Consider the following 15703-nt stretch of genomic DNA (forward strand, 5'->3'; position numbering starts at 1 on the left):
AGTGGGGCCTTTGGGAAGTGATTAGGTCATGAGGGAGGAACCCTCGTCAGTGGGATTAGTCCCTTATGAAAGAGATCCCAAAAAGCTGCCTCGTCCCTTTCACTATGTGAGGAAGCAGTAAGAAGGTGTAATTCTATGAACCAGGAAGTGGGCCCCTCCCCAGGGACCAAATCTGCCAGCACCTTAGTCTTGTACTTCCCAGCCTCCAGAATTGTGAGAAATAAATTTTTGTTGTTAATAAGCTACTAGTTGATGATATTTTGTTATGGCATCACAAATGGACTCAGATACCCACCCAAAAAATGAGAACATGTTCATTCATCTTTGAAAGCAAAGCAGCACTAACTACACAGCCATGCAGACATGAGAACATCTGAGGGTTATAGCCAAGCTCTTTGAGAAGTAGTCTCTGCTGTTTAATTATGGTTATAAAGGGCTTCAGATCAATTATTCTGAAACCAGAATGATCATTAGTGGCATGTCTTTCTACTTTAATTGGTTAACATTTCACGTAGCTTTTTAGCTGTAGTAACTCTATGATTTATACCTTTTATTTTGTTTTTTAAAAAATGTTGCCAATCACCATTCAGTTTGTCAAATTCATAACCCCATTAAATGGGTCTTGACTCATTTAAACGACTGTCAATTCAGATTTCCGTGTCCACTAAAATCCATTTTAGAAGATGTCTAAAGCAGAGGAAATCTTCAACATAAAAAACCAACAAGCTAAAATAATTAGCTAGCTAGGAACTAAAATACTTTTCCTAGTGCCAAAGAACTGTGCTTGAGACAAGAAGAAAAGATAAAGCCAAATTTTAAAATGTAATTGCAGTCGTTAAAATTGACCCTTGAAAGAGATTCACAAAGAAATTGCAATGAAAAACCTTTTCACTTTTACTGCCCTACCCCCCAACTTTGTAGCCTGCTAAGCATTATTATTAGGAGGCCATTATTCAGAAAACTTGCCTATTACCCCTACACACTAAATTCAAAGTAATTTTACCAAGTTTTTGGAATTTATGCTATTATAAGTTTGTTCCATTTACTATTGCTATGTAACAAACTGCCCCAAACCCAAAGGCACAAAACAACAAACATTTGTTTCTGTGGAATTCAGTGGGCCAGGTATTTGGAAAGGTCACAGCAGGAGTGGCTTATATCTCTTTTATAGTATCTAAGGACTTCATCTGGGAAGACTGAAAGGCTAGCTAGTGACTTGACAGTAAGCTGAAGACTGAAATCATTACTGACACCTCTGGCATCTAGGCTGGGAGAGGTCAAAGTCTAGGACTGCCAAATAGAGTGCCTACACATGGCCTTTTGTGGCTGGACTTCCACCCTGCATGGTGGCCTTAGGCTAGTGTGGCTTCTACATAGTGATTTGGGGCTTCAAATGTGAAACATCCAGCAAACAGACAGAAGCTGCCTTACCATTTCTGACATACTCTTGGAAATTTCCAGCATCGTTTGGTTAAAAGCAAGCAACAAGCCAGCCCAGATGCAAGGAATGTGACATAGACCCCATTTCCCTCTGGGAAGAATGTCAAGATCTTGTGGAAGGATTAACATTCAGAATAGGAGACACTGTTTGTGGTCATCTTCAGAAATTACCAGCTGCCCCTAAATCTCAGGCCTCCTAGGTACTATAGATACCACACCATGGTGCTACCAGAAGCAGTACAGCCAGTTAATCCTGGGAAAAGGTCTCTTTGGAGATTTCAAAAGAACTTTCAGCAGTGCATAATTTTAAAACAAGCAAAAACTGTGTTTTGGTAACATGCAGAGGCCTTCTTTATTACTTAAGAGCTCAGTTTCTTCATGCCAGTACCTCTTTTCCTTTTTATTCTATACCTTCAGGGCTGGGGTTCTAGTAATGTCCGTCATAGTTGGTGACTGGAAACCATTTAACTGCCTATCAGAGTTTATGTCTCTTTATGAGCTTTTTAATACATAGAACGAATAGTTCATCAAATGCTTACGGTACAAGTAAAACAAAGAGGGGGCAGAAAATTAATAAAGATTTACTGCTGGGAAAATTATCTGATCTATCAAGAGACTATCGTTACCTGACTCATTCAGTCTATGTACAAAATGAGTAACCAGGGATCTAAATTGAGCTTATGTATCTTAGCCCAATTGGTGCTTGTCTGCTGTCAAAGAATAAGTAAAGATCACTAAAAGCTAGTCTGAGGTTTTCCTAGGTTTTCCTAATATAAAAGGTGAAAAAAGTAAAACAACCGTGCTTAAAGTTTACCTGTATAGGCTTGAGAAACCTAGACTTAACACTTTAAGAAGGCAGCGGCTGTGCAGTATCAATGGAGTAGAGCCTAGTAAGCTATTTGGGAGGCGGTAGAGGGTTGCTGACAATAGGCTGATGGAGCTCACCTTTGGAGCAACCTACCTTCAATCATTCTGGAACACTTTAGTGGTTGTGAGGTAGCAAAAGATCATCAAGGGTATTTGAATGTCCCCTCTAACTCCCTAATCTTTCCCAATTTAATTTACAGATGGACTCTGGAATGCTAGGCAAACAGTTGATATGGAATGAGAGGGAATGATCACTTTCTGCCTACCTATTCCAGCATATCATCCTAGGGCTGAGAGTGAGCAGAACGGAGGCAACTGTGATGCCTCCCTAAAGTTTCTCCAAGATTATGCTTTTTGCTACCATTTTGTGCTTCTAGGCCCTGGCAAAAACTTTTCCATTTTGGTTAATTCAGTCTGTTAAAGAATAGACAAACAAGTCCTCCTATTCTTCAGTACATTCCTTCTGGGACTCCATTGACCTAGTACAGTCTTCCAGCTGTCAGATCCACAAAGACCTTTATTCCAGCATAAATTATATAGAATGAACAAAACATCAAAGAGCAATCATATATTCAATTTATACTTTGATTGGTATAGGATGGTTAAGTGCTAAGACAAATCATTTCTAGGCTTTTAGAGGACTGCATCAAACATAAGATACATGTCATGTGATTGAAATTGGCCATGTGCTAGCCAATTTGCTGCCAGTTTTCCCCCCTCATTGCCAGAGATAAAGAATATCAAAAGCTGAAAATAAAAAGATCAGTGAATCAGTATTTCTTTTTTAAGAAATTTTTTAAGCTCATATTTCTTATGATAAAATTATTAAAACTTACCAGAAAAGTTGGATTCTATATAATCTTAGGGTTCAGCTAGCTTTTTACCAGGAGAGAAAGCTGTGATTTGGGACTTCTGTGTTTTTGTGTTTTGTTTTGTTTTGAGACAGAGTCTCATTCTGTTACCCAAGCTGGAGTACAGTGATGCTCTCTTGGCTCACTGCAAACTCCGCCTCCAGGGTTCAAGTGATTCTCCTGCCTCAGCTTCCTGAGTAGCTGGGACTACAGGTACACACCACCATGCCCAGCTCATTTTTATATTTTTAGTAGAGACAAGGTTTTGCCATATTGGCCAGGCTGATCTCAAACTCCTGACCTCAGGTGATCCGCCCAACTTGGCCTTCCAAAGTGCTGAGATTATAGGCGTGAGCCACTGCACCTAGCCAGGGACTTCTGTTTTTAATAACAACTGTAAATGGTAGCTTTCTTTAGTTCAGTAAAAGTGGACAGTGTCCCACAAGCTGTAGTAGTTAGGTTTGAGTTAGATAATTTTAACATCTGCCAGTGTCTCATTTATTCAGTAGACGTTCATGGTCTGTCATGTGGCTGCATTAATTCAGTGCATAGGATGCAAACGTGAACAGAATCAATCTATATCTGGCATTGTATGTGTCATTTAAAATATCTACATAGCTATCAATGAAATATTGCATTTCCTTATCTTCTGTTGCAGTGTTCACAGTTTTAACATATTTGTGTATACTGTATACTTCCATGGTGATATGTTATTGATTATTTGCATGTAGTATTTCTCTTTATTAGTGCTGTGACTTTTTATCTCATTTCCATTTATTTTTCTCAGTCATCATTTGACTTCATCCCTATTATTTCTTACAGTTTCATTATAGGATTGTAGTATCCTTTGTTTTATTATTTATTTTACGATTTCTCAGTCTTCATGTTCAGCTGGTTTCTTCTTAAAACTTTTCAACCTATAAGTTAATCTAAAAAGATAATTTTTTTAAATGGACATCTTCAAGCCTTTTATTGTTTATGGAAGCCTGTTTGCTTGGGTTTGAATCCTGCACTTCCCCAGAAATTGATTGTCAGGTAAGACAGTGGGGGTAGGATTGGAGCTGGAGGTGGAGATGTTGACTAAAACAGGAAGAGAAACATAAAATTTCCAATTATTATGTGTCACTTTTCATTGTTAACATTTTAAAATAAACTTTTATGGTTTTCACATGATTGCTGGATGCTTATTCATGGGCTGGAGTAATCATGTAAAACCACACCACAGACGTTGAGAGAATATAATTAAGTACTTCGTATGTTCAACTTTGAAAGCACATTGTTAAGTCTTTGCCAAAAAAGAAATATTTTAAATTGAAAGTCTCTGCAGAGTAGGGTAATACTTCTTCCATCTTAGGGGACACTGTTCTTGTGTATCTTTTCTTTACCCATCCCTCTCCCACTCCTTCTTTCCCCACATTTCCACTGGCTGAGGACCTTTTGTCCTCACTAGAGAAGGCCCTTCCATCCCTCTGTTCCTCTGTGAGCAGTTCTGTCATTCAAGCTGCGAGAACATAAGCAAAGCAAAGGGCTAGGACCCACTGTCATGAGAAATGGCTAAATTATCTAGGCCTGTCTCTTCTTTAGATTTTCTCTTCTCACGCATTTGGGTGTTCTCGTGTTTTTGTCGTTCAGGTATATGTAGGAAGCTAAACAGTACTGAGATCCAAGAGTTTGGGTTTAGGATTCAGGAAGGAACAGGACCCCCTGACTAATGCTTTTAGCCTAAAGAAAGTAAGAATTCTGCCTTGGTGTTTGAGAGGCAGTTTCTTTGGTTTACATTTTGTGATGTTTCTGTCTTTCTCCCTCAGGATTTCATGGGGAAACGTGGTGTCTGGCCTAAGGCAAAAAGAACAAGAATATCTGGGTTCTTTAGCCAAATTCTATGTTAATGGCACCAAAACTAAAAATTAATACCTAGCAGTAATATAGTGTGATAAGTAACATATAGAGATACCTGCAAGTTGCAGTGGCAGCATAGAGTAACACAGAACTCTGTCACTGAGTGACATATGACCTAAGTATTCAGGAAGAAAACTGTAGGTATAAAGTTAGCTTGAAAGTTTATGACATGGCACATTTAGCTTCTGAATATCAAACTCCTTTTATTTTTTTCTGGTTGATGTTATTTATTAAAGTGTTTAAAAGTATAGTTAGCCCTAATATTGTGCAATTTTAAATTTTCTTTTAAAAAGGTGCTTCCTGGGTGAGTTGGGGTTTAATCAAAGGTGCTGAGTTTACTGGCAAAGCAATCCAGAAAGGTGCTTCTAAACTCCGAGAGCGGATTCAACCAGAAGAAAAACCTGTGGAAGTTAGTCCAGCTGTCACCAAGGGACTTTATATAGCGAAGCAAGCTACAGGAGGAGCAGCAAAAGTCAGTCAGTTCCTGGGTAAAGTAATTCTAGATAACCTTACTTCTTTAAAGTTATATTTAAAATAATATCTTAATCCAGGGTTAATCTGCATGTTCATTTAGATGGTTTAATCTCAAGAATAACGAATTAGGACAAAGCAGTTTCTCTTCGTTATTCATAGTGAGACCTGCAGACCAGCAACATCACATCAGCCTATCTGGAATCCTTAGAAATGCAGAATTTTAGGCACAGACCCACCTACTGATTCAGAATCTGCATTTTCACAAGATCCCTAGGTGATTCTTATTTGCACGTTAAAATTTGAGAAACTGGTTAAAAGGTTGTTTTGATGTGATGACGAGGAAAATGTGTGTATCTTTGAAAAAGAGTTCTGAATGTCAAGTCATGTATTATTTAACGAGGGGAGTAAGTTCTAAGAAATCTATCATTAGGTGATTTCATCATTGTGTGAACATCATAGCATGTACTCACACAAACCTAAACATTATTGCCACTCAACACCTAGGCTATATGATATAGTCTATTGCTCCTAAGCTACAAACCTATGCACCATGTGACTGTACTGAATACTATAGGAAATTGTAACACAATGGTATTTGTGTGTTTAAACACATCTAAACATAGAAAAGGTACAGTAGGAGTACAGTATATAAAAGATAAAAAATGGCATAAAACCTGTAGAGAGCACTTACCAGAAATGTCACTTGCAGGACTGGAAATTGCTCTGAGTGACGCGTGCGAGTGGTGAGTGAATGTGAAGGCCTAGGACATTGCTATACACTATTGCAGACTTTATAACACTGTATACTTGGGCCACACTAAATTTATTTTAAAAACAAAGTAATTGCACTCTGATGTTATGGTGGCTGTGATGTTACTAGGCAGTGGGACTTAATCAGCTCCATTATAATCTTATGGGACCCTGAAATGTCTGAAATGACCAAAACATCATTATGCAGCACGACTGAATGTGAATCCTTGAATCCTTCTAAGGGATATGGCACATTCTTTCAAGGAGAGCAGTTGACTGCTTAGCAGTTGAGGGTCAAGAGGAAGGAATCTGTTGTTTGAGAAAAGCTGACTTAGTGATTGTGGCCCAGCCTGCCCAAGCAATATACTTCTAACTCCTTGCTTTTAGAGAATCACAGCACTGAAATTTGGTGTTTTGAGATGGGTAGATAGAACCTTAATGGATTACCATTAAATTTAGCAAAATGATCTTTTTTGGTATTTAGTATTTTTTTTAATCAGATTTTGGATTGTTTACTTTTATAGAATTAAACATTTTACTGTTATTTCACTGAGATAACTGAGATTTTTATCAATAGAAAAATATGAATACACTAAGCTGGAATAATCTAAAAGTACCAACCAATCTTGCATTGCAACAGTCAGATAGAAAAGGTGGCTGGTTTTCTCAAGCAGAAGTGCAAGAACATGTATATCTGAGAGGCAAGGTTATAAACATCAGTAGGCTCTGCAAGCACAGCTTTAAAGCAAACAAAAGCCTTAATTTAAAAAATAGCCAGTCTGTGCTGCATACCTGTAGTCCCAGCTACTCAGGAGGCAGAGACAGGAGGATCACTTGAGCCCAGGAGTACAAGGCAAGGCCAGCCTGGGCAACATAGTGAGACCTCCTCTCTAAGCTTCATGTCCTTAAGTAGAAGTTGTAACATTATATAGTAAAACAATTTTAGAGGCTCATTTAAGAATGTTGCAAGATGAGTGGTAAAAATCAAGGGAATAATATATATTTTCTAAGTTTTCTTTTTTTTAATGGTCATATTAGTTGATGGAGTTTGCACTGTAGCAAATTGCGTTGGAAAAGAACTAGCTCCACATGTCAAGAAGCATGGAAGCAAACTAGTTCCAGAATCTCTTAAAAAAGACAAAGATGGGAAATCTCCTCTGGATGGTGCCATGGTTGTAGCAGCAAGTAGTGTTCAAGGTAACAAAGGGGCCCAGAATTTTAACTAGGAAGGTCTGTTTGCTTTGGACTAGATTTACATACTTTTAAATATTATTTTTACAGGATTTTCAACTGTGTGGCAAGGATTGGAATGTGCAGCTAAATGCATTGTTAACAATGTTTCAGCAGAAACTGTACAAACTGTCAGATATAAGTAAGTTGAATTTTATTTTAATGACTAAATCTCTGTTTTGTTGTTGTTGTTGTTTTTCTGAGAGAGAGTTTCTCTTGTTGCCCAAGCTGGAGGCGCGATCTCAGCTTACTGCAACTTCCACCTTCCAGGTTCAGGCAGTTCTGTCTCAGCCTCCCAAGTAGCTGGGATTACAGGCACACGCCACCACACCCGGCTAATTTTTTTTTTTTTTTTTTTTTTTTTAGTAGAAATGGAGTTTCCCCACATTGGCCAGGCTAGTCTTCAACTCCTGACCTCAGGTGATCTGCCTGCCTCAGCCTCCCAAAGTGCTGGGATTGCAGGCATGAGCCACCACACCTGGCCAACTAAATCTCTTGTAGCATTTGCAAACATCCATGATGGTAAAGATATTTTTATTAGGTATCTGATAAATAATTTTTTTCACTCACTGCTTTTCTTAAATAGGGAGAATAGTATTTCTATAATAACAGAATTTTTGTCACTTTGCTTTATATTACTAATCGTTATAAACATTTGTTCATCGTTACTGTGAAGAATAAGTTTAATTTTTTTAAAAACCCAGAATTCCTGTATACCTTATTAACTGACTACATGTTTTTGATGGGTGATGTCTGCCTGAATAAACTTGAATTATAATTAAACTCTTATACCCCTTGTTAATATTAGCCCACTCAGCATACAGACTGTTAAAAATTATGTCACATCTTACTTGACTCTGATTACCACTGTACATTTGTATTGGAATGGGTAGATGGTGTATCTTCAATTTCATATATTAAGAAATGGACAAACAGAAATGAATGATTTGCACAAGCTCACCTGATTGGTGTTATGATTGCTTTCTCATTTGGCCTTACAGTCTGTCTCTGGAGAGTGGCTATAAATTCTAGTCCTGCTGTGTCGTGGCTCAAGAGGAAAAGCTCATGGATGTTTGCAGTGTGCCTTTCACAGGATACTTCTTTATCCTGGCACATCCATGACCAGGTATCCCTCTCTCAGGGAACTTCTTTATGGCATATGCCCTTATGACTCTTTTCTGACCTGTGTCCAGTTTATTCCTACTAAGAAAGCCACTCTCTAGGAGACCCTGACTAGGAGGAGAGCAAGGTTTGGGTGTTGGTCATGTGACACACAGAGAAGGCAGCACAACCAAACACACGAAATGACAGAAGCTTTTTATTACTCACAGACCCTTGAGAGAAGAGGGGTACCCACGAGAGCCAGGAGGAAGTCTGAAGACAGCAGAGTGCTCAACCAGTGGGTGGGGCGGGAGATGGGTGAACAGGGAGTAGCAGCAAGGGAGAGGCAATTTGTGCGACTACCTTCATGCAAGTCCATGGGTGTTCTTCCTTTGGCTTTCCAGTGGGGCCTGTGGATTGACTAGTTTAAAGAAAACAAGTGTGAACAGGGGAACATTTACACGGCTCTAGTTTTACATGACTCTAATGTTGACCATTGGATTTTCTCGTGGTCAGCAGCTGTGGGGTATGTTGGGTTTTGAGTCAATGAGATGAGAAACAAGTATACTGTATTGCAGACAACCACATGGGGAGGGGAAGTTTTAACTAGGCCAAAGGTGATGGGATACAACTAGGTTTCAAGCAACTTATGTCAGGCCTAAAAATAAATGCCGAAGCCGCAACTATATAACAAATTTATGACAAGTGGTATTGAAGGTGAGAGTTAAAGCAGGGTCTTCTGCTTTTAGCTCCTTATTCTTTCTACCTGACTCTACTTTCTTTATACAATACTAGAAGAATCAAGGTCTTAAAAACTAAATCTAGTATGAAGGACCTGAGTTGCTTTCTTAGCCTTGAATTAGTTTGGATCTTACTGTTTAGAAAGAAAAAAGAAGAGCAATATTAACAGTATTCACAACTCTTGGTTATTTATGTTAATTATCCACTTATTGACAGCATTTAGTTGAGTTCATACTTTTGTATCAGGCACTGTGTTCATTGCTTTTCCTACATATTGATTAATTTTCAACACTTATCTCCATTTTGCAGATGAGGAAACCAAAATGTAAAGTTAAATACCATGTTAAAGATTTCTCTCCTAGTGAGTAGTAGAGCTGGGATATAAACCAAGTGTTTCTGTCATCAGAACCTGTGCTCTACAGTGCTAATTTAATTTCCATCCTTAATTGGTTTGATCTGCTCTGTCTGGGGCATGTATACATTTGTTTGTTTTAAGTTAGGAAATAGGAATTGCTTTATGTTTACTTTTTTTTATAATTTCAACTATTATTATAGATTAAAGGGTACAAGTGCAGGCTTGTTACATAGGTTTGTTGTATGATGCTGAGGTTTGGGGTACAAATGATACCTTCACCCAGGTAGTAAGCATAGTACCCAATAGATGGTCTTTTAGCTCACACTCCTCTCCCTCCCCCGCCTAGTAGTCCCCAGTGTCTGTTGTTGTCATCTTTATGTCCATGAGTACCCAGTGTTTATTTCCCGTTTATAAGTGAGAACATGTGGTTTTCTGTTCCTGCATTAATTCATTTAGAATAATGGCCTCCAGCTGCATGCATGTTGCTGCAAAGGATATGATTTCATTCTTTTTTAGGGCTGTGTAGTATTCCATGGTATATATGTACCATGTTTTCTTTATGCAGTCCACCGTTGATGGGCACCTAGGTTGATTCCATGTCTTTGCTGTTGTGAATACTGCTGCAGTGAACATGTGAGTGCATGTGTCTTTTTGATAGAACAATTTATTTTCTTTTGGGTATCAAATGGTAATTCCATTTTGTTTTGAGAAATCTCCCAAAAGTGGCTGAACTACTTTACATTCTGGGGGATACATATCTTTGAATCAAATAAAAGCAACATGGCATATCATTTTGGAGCGTCAGTGTTTTTTTTTTTTTTTTTTTTTTTTTTTTGGAGACAGAGTCTTGCTGTGTCACCCAGGCTGGAGTGCAGTGGTGTGATCTTGGCTCACTGCAAGCTCCACCTCCCGGGTTCCTGCCATTCTCCTGCCTCAGCTTCCCGAGTAGCTGGGACTACAGGTGCCCGCCACCACGCCTGGCTAATTTTTTGTATTTTTAGTAGAGACAGAGTTTCACTGTGTTAGCCAGGATGGTCTCCATCTCCTGATTTTGTGATCCGCCCACCTCAGCCTCCCAAAGTGCTGGGATTACAGGCGTGAACCACCGTGCCTGGCCGGAGTGTCAGTTTTACCAAAAGAGTTGAGAGATAAAACATATACAATAGATCTCAAATTCTTCTGATAGAAATATAAAACTCAAGTCTTCCAACTCACTTCTTGTCACCTGTGGCACTGAACTCTAATATTCAGTCATTGTTTTATGACCCTGAGGTTACTTTGGATCAGTCATGATTAGAAAAATAGTTCTTTATTTGTAGCAAGAACAGGTGAAATTCAGAAATGCCTTTTAGGCCAAAAGTGAATTATTTTCAGATTATCATATTAGAAAATAGGAAGTGCTTTGTTGGGTTTGTTTCATGGCCTACTCTAATGACAAAAAAAAATACTTACCTAACTACAATTAACTTATTAAAAGTTTGAGATTCACATAACTAGGAAATACTGGATTTTAATGTAGATTTTGCACTTCTGGTCCTTAATGAGAACTTAATATGTTGAATAGCATATTTTTAACAGTGATTCTCAGCTCTTTTATTTCTATTATTGTATTATTGCTATTCTTTTTGTCCTTTTTTCCAAAGATTCATGGAATTTAAATAAAAAGCAGAAAAGTGAGAATTTAGTTAAGTAGCTTTGTATTTCTAACTATGAGGATGATTCAGTCTTAGCAGTAATTTAGTTTCTGCTATTAGAAATTTAGAAAGAGGGGAGAGGCAGTAGGGAATAAAAGATTTTATCTAAGTAATACTGTTTCTCACCTTTGGAGCTAATCTGGCCCAAAGTAGAAAACGTCTTTTAAGAGAAGAAACTAAAAGTATTGAACCAGTAATAACTTAGTGATAGAACTGAAGAAATTGAAACACTTGTTGTACCTTTATTTAATTTTGTTCTTGTTTACATACACTTAGGTTTATTTACACTGTCCTGTATTTAAATTTACTATCAAAAAGTATTTCATAGAATGACCATTTGTGGAGTACTCGAATCAAACTGATGGTAGTATAATAAGGAAAATTTGTGTTCTTAATTGCCTATGATAAGCGATTGCTCTCCAAAGTAGTTATTTTAAATGTCCCTTAATTTTATGCTTGAGAGAAAACCAAATGTATTATATAAACTTCCTTATCTGATTTCAGGTGGATAAGCCAGTACAGAGGATTAAATAACTATACTCTTAAAATTTTTAGGTAAATGCATAGAAACTATTCATTAAGATTCAGTTTGTCAGTTAAATTAATACTTTTGTCTTATATTTGGGGATGTGAAGACATACAGGAATAATGAAAAACAGTAACTTTAAACCTGCTACACTTAATTGCGGTATAGTACCTATTCAATAATTCATCTCTCTTCTACATATGAAGCTTAAGTTTCACCTTTAAGCTTCTTTTATTCTACTTTGAAGTGTTTAAAGAATAATAGAGCTTTGATAGATCTATTTTTATTTTCCCCTAGCAATATTTTCTTTGAATGTATATTTGTGGAACATAAGCTTAATAATAGACTTTTTTTCCTGTGGAAAATTTACTGTTTTATGGTTTTTGGTACTATGCTATAATTAAGTGTAGCTGGTTTATTGGTTTGTTTGGTGAAATTTAATTAAAATTCCCCCTAAATTTGCAGTGGATGAAGAGGTAACTTCAATGACAGGTGTCATATTACCCAAAACCAGTTCTGTATAGCTGAACACATTGGAGAAATTTCAGAAAAATCTGGTTCAGTTGTAGTTTTGAATCTCATTGACTTATTTAGGGCCTACTTTGTATTCATTTTTTATTATTTTTCAATTGGTAGTGTTAGTATATAAAATCCAACTTAATGAGGTCTAAAGTAAATTTGTTTAAAAATAAGAGATCAAAAATAAATTTAACTTTCTGCCAGACATATGCTTTATAGGAGTTTATAGCAGTATAGTTTGAATCTGAAGAAAAGGACTAAACAGTTATTTATGAAGAGAAGAATAGATTCCTGTTAGGAAAACTAGTTCTAAGGCATATTGGAAAGCAGGAGTGATAGTTGAGGGTATATTAAAAAATAAATACAACTGATGAAAAGCCATTTTATAGGATATTTTAAAATATATGTTTAGTATTTTAGAATTTTAAAACTGCTTTCACACATATACATCATTTTTTTCAAATAAAGAAGAGAAAGTTGACAATATGCGAAGAGGTAGAAACTTGACCAAGGTCATGTGGCTAGTTACTGGCATAGTTGGCATTAGAATCTAGTTTTCTGAATGTTCTGTAAGCCCTTGGGGAAACTGGCTCCACCAAGAGTTATGGTCCCTGTTTGTCAATGCAGAAACTGCTGATACCTTTTTCTTTTTGTGTAGACACAGCCATTACCACCTGACAGTAGTATTTGTGACTGGGGCTTGGTTAACAATGAGAAGGCACCATCAGCAATGGTGCATCTTCTGCACCATCAGCAAATCCTGTGGAATGCTGAGGGGTTGCATAACAGGGACTGGCCGAAGCAGTTGTAGGAAGCTTTTCTGTCTGTTGACTGGTGAGAAGGGCCCCAATTAAGAGTAGTACAGACTTGGAAGGTTTGACAGACTAGGCTCTGCTGTGTGCTAGCTCTAATATAATTACTAACATTAGGCAAAGGACAGAATAGAATCATCATTCAGAGGCACTGTAAGATTATTTCACACTGGGGTTAAAAAAGCCAAGTACAAACAAGCCGGTGGGATCACAAACCACTATTCTAGGCCAGGCTATTTAGTAATAGAGGACTTGTTAATTCAAAAGGCAGATCTAGTGTTATATAAAATGTCCAGCTATAGGTCATAAAGCACCTAGGAAACTTCACTGTGTCCTGGAGAAAATGTAAACTTTTGCCTTTTTGTTGTTGTTTGTTTAAACAATCCTCTATTTGGGGAAACCTGTGGACAAGAAAAGCTTTAAAAGCCTGTTACCAAAATGGGGTAAAGAGTAAAACAGTTAAACACTAGGGAAATGTGTTTTGGTATGCTCGTATAGGACCTCAAATTGTATTTTATCATAGAAATAGCATTAAATGCAGATAGTATTACTGTCAATAATAACAACTTTTGTATATACTTTGTAATTTCCCAGGCACTTGCTATGCATTTGATGCTCAAGAAACTCTGAGGCAGATAGGGCAGGAATTACTGATTTCATTCATTTAGTGAATATTCAGTGAGTATCAGGCACTATTCTCAATGTTTAGGATATGTTAAAGGACAAAGCTAAGAATCTCCTCTCCAATAGGGTTTATATTTTAGTGAGACAAGCAAGACATGAACAGTGATAATGAGTAAGTTCCATAGTATGTAGAAAGTGGTAAGTTATGGGAGAAGGAAAAGTAGTTTAAAGGGGAATCAATTGTCAAGAGGTGGAGGTGGACATGTGGGAAAAGGCAATTTAACCAGATTAGATAATGAGAAGATTATAGTTGAGCCAACTTGTAGAAGGTGGGGCAGAGAACTGTGGGAAGTCCAAGCAGACAGCAGCCAGTACAAAGGTCCTAAGGCCTTTGAGTGCTTGGTGGGCTCAAGGAACAGCAAGGAGGACAGTGAGTGTGCAGTAGGGTGGGATGCAGGGGAGAATGCCATAGAACCTCTGTTTAAAGACAAACTCAAATTCCCATAATTAAAAGACGTAGCCAAAGTCTGGTTAAGGTAGAACTTGAAACCACTTATATGACTCTAGATTAGTTGCTTCTGTGAATATTTTCCCTCATATTTCCAGAAAGGGAGGATTAAAAAAAAATGACTGATTAATGACCTATATTATAATTTACACTTTATTTTTACTTGAGGGTCTTTATTACATCATTCTCAGCTAGTCTGAGTTTATTTTCACACACTGTTTTTACTAAAGGAGAAAATACAGCTTTGTCACAGTGTGATTTCATTCTCTACTGTGTTCTAAGTTGTTAATTAAATTGAAACCTAAGCTTTAATTTTGCTTTCAGGGGTAACACACAGTAATCATTTGACTTATTTAATACTAATTCAGAAGACCTTATTTTATATTTATCATGTCATTGTATGTCCTCTAATCTTTCTTTTAAAGATACGGGTATAATGCAGGAGAAGCTACCCACAATGCGGTGGATTCTGCAGTCAATGTTGGCGTAACTGCCTACAATATTAACAACATTGGTATCAAAGCAATGGTGAAGAAAACTGCAACACAAACAGGACACACTCTCCTTGAGGACTATCAGATAGCTGATAATTCTCAGAGGGAAAATCAAGAAGGAGCAGCAGATGTCAGCGTGAGAGGGGAGAAGGATGAGCAAACGAAGGAAGTAAAGGAGGCAAAGAAGAAAGATAAATGATGGAGTGCTGGGAATCACCTATACCAAAGCCTTATGAAATGGATGAAATTTTGTTATTTAAGCAAATGTGGAATTCCTCACAGATTAACCAGTATTTTTTAAATGTATTCATTCCTACAAATTAACTTTCATAAATTTTATGGCATGTCTTCTATTTAAAAGGAAAAGAATAAATATTCTTGCTTCTGGCCTTAGAAATGTGAAGTAATATTCTCAAGTTTATTTTTTCCAAGTGTAGCTGAAATATTTTCGCAGGTAAAATGAAGCTAATAATACATGTGCTGTTTAGACCTTATTAAACCTAATGTTGAACTATTTTTATATCTGCTATATTTCAGAAAGCAAATTAGGAAACTATATATTTGCTTAAAAATTGGCATTTAGTAACCTTAATTCTTTTTATAGAAGGAATGACTTAAAGTATTGTCTACTCTTTTTGCACTAAGTGTGGATTTTTTTAGATTCTTCTCAATATTTTCAGTGTGTAAGCTAAGCAAAACCTAATCCTAAACTAAGAATTCTCAAAAAGATTTGTTCAAAACGGAAAGACTGATGAAAAGTAAAATGGACTACTTTTGTAACTTACCTGTTTGTTAGGAAATGGAATGGTCTTTTTGAT

General features: G+C 37.1%; 1 protein-coding gene across 2 annotated transcripts in view; it reads left to right on the top strand.

Moving 5' to 3' along the window:
* SPART (spartin) overlaps positions 1 to 15703 on the top strand; it is a 36818-nt gene that overhangs the window by 20961 nt on the left and 154 nt on the right. For both annotated transcript variants that reach the window (XM_030922172.1, XM_010383104.2), the window contains exons 6-9: positions 5351 to 5545; positions 7320 to 7478; positions 7563 to 7653; positions 14817 to 15703. The exon at positions 14817 to 15703 is cut by the window's right edge and continues 154 nt beyond it. In XM_030922172.1, coding sequence (XP_030778032.1) covers positions 5351 to 5545; positions 7320 to 7478; positions 7563 to 7653; positions 14817 to 15084 — 713 coding nt within the window. In that variant the 3' untranslated portion in view covers positions 15085 to 15703. The remainder of the gene's footprint in view (positions 1 to 5350; positions 5546 to 7319; positions 7479 to 7562; positions 7654 to 14816) is intronic.

This window comes from Rhinopithecus roxellana, chromosome 18 (assembly GCF_007565055.1).
Source record: "Rhinopithecus roxellana isolate Shanxi Qingling chromosome 18, ASM756505v1, whole genome shotgun sequence".
NCBI classification, from domain to species: domain Eukaryota; kingdom Metazoa; phylum Chordata; class Mammalia; order Primates; family Cercopithecidae; genus Rhinopithecus; species Rhinopithecus roxellana.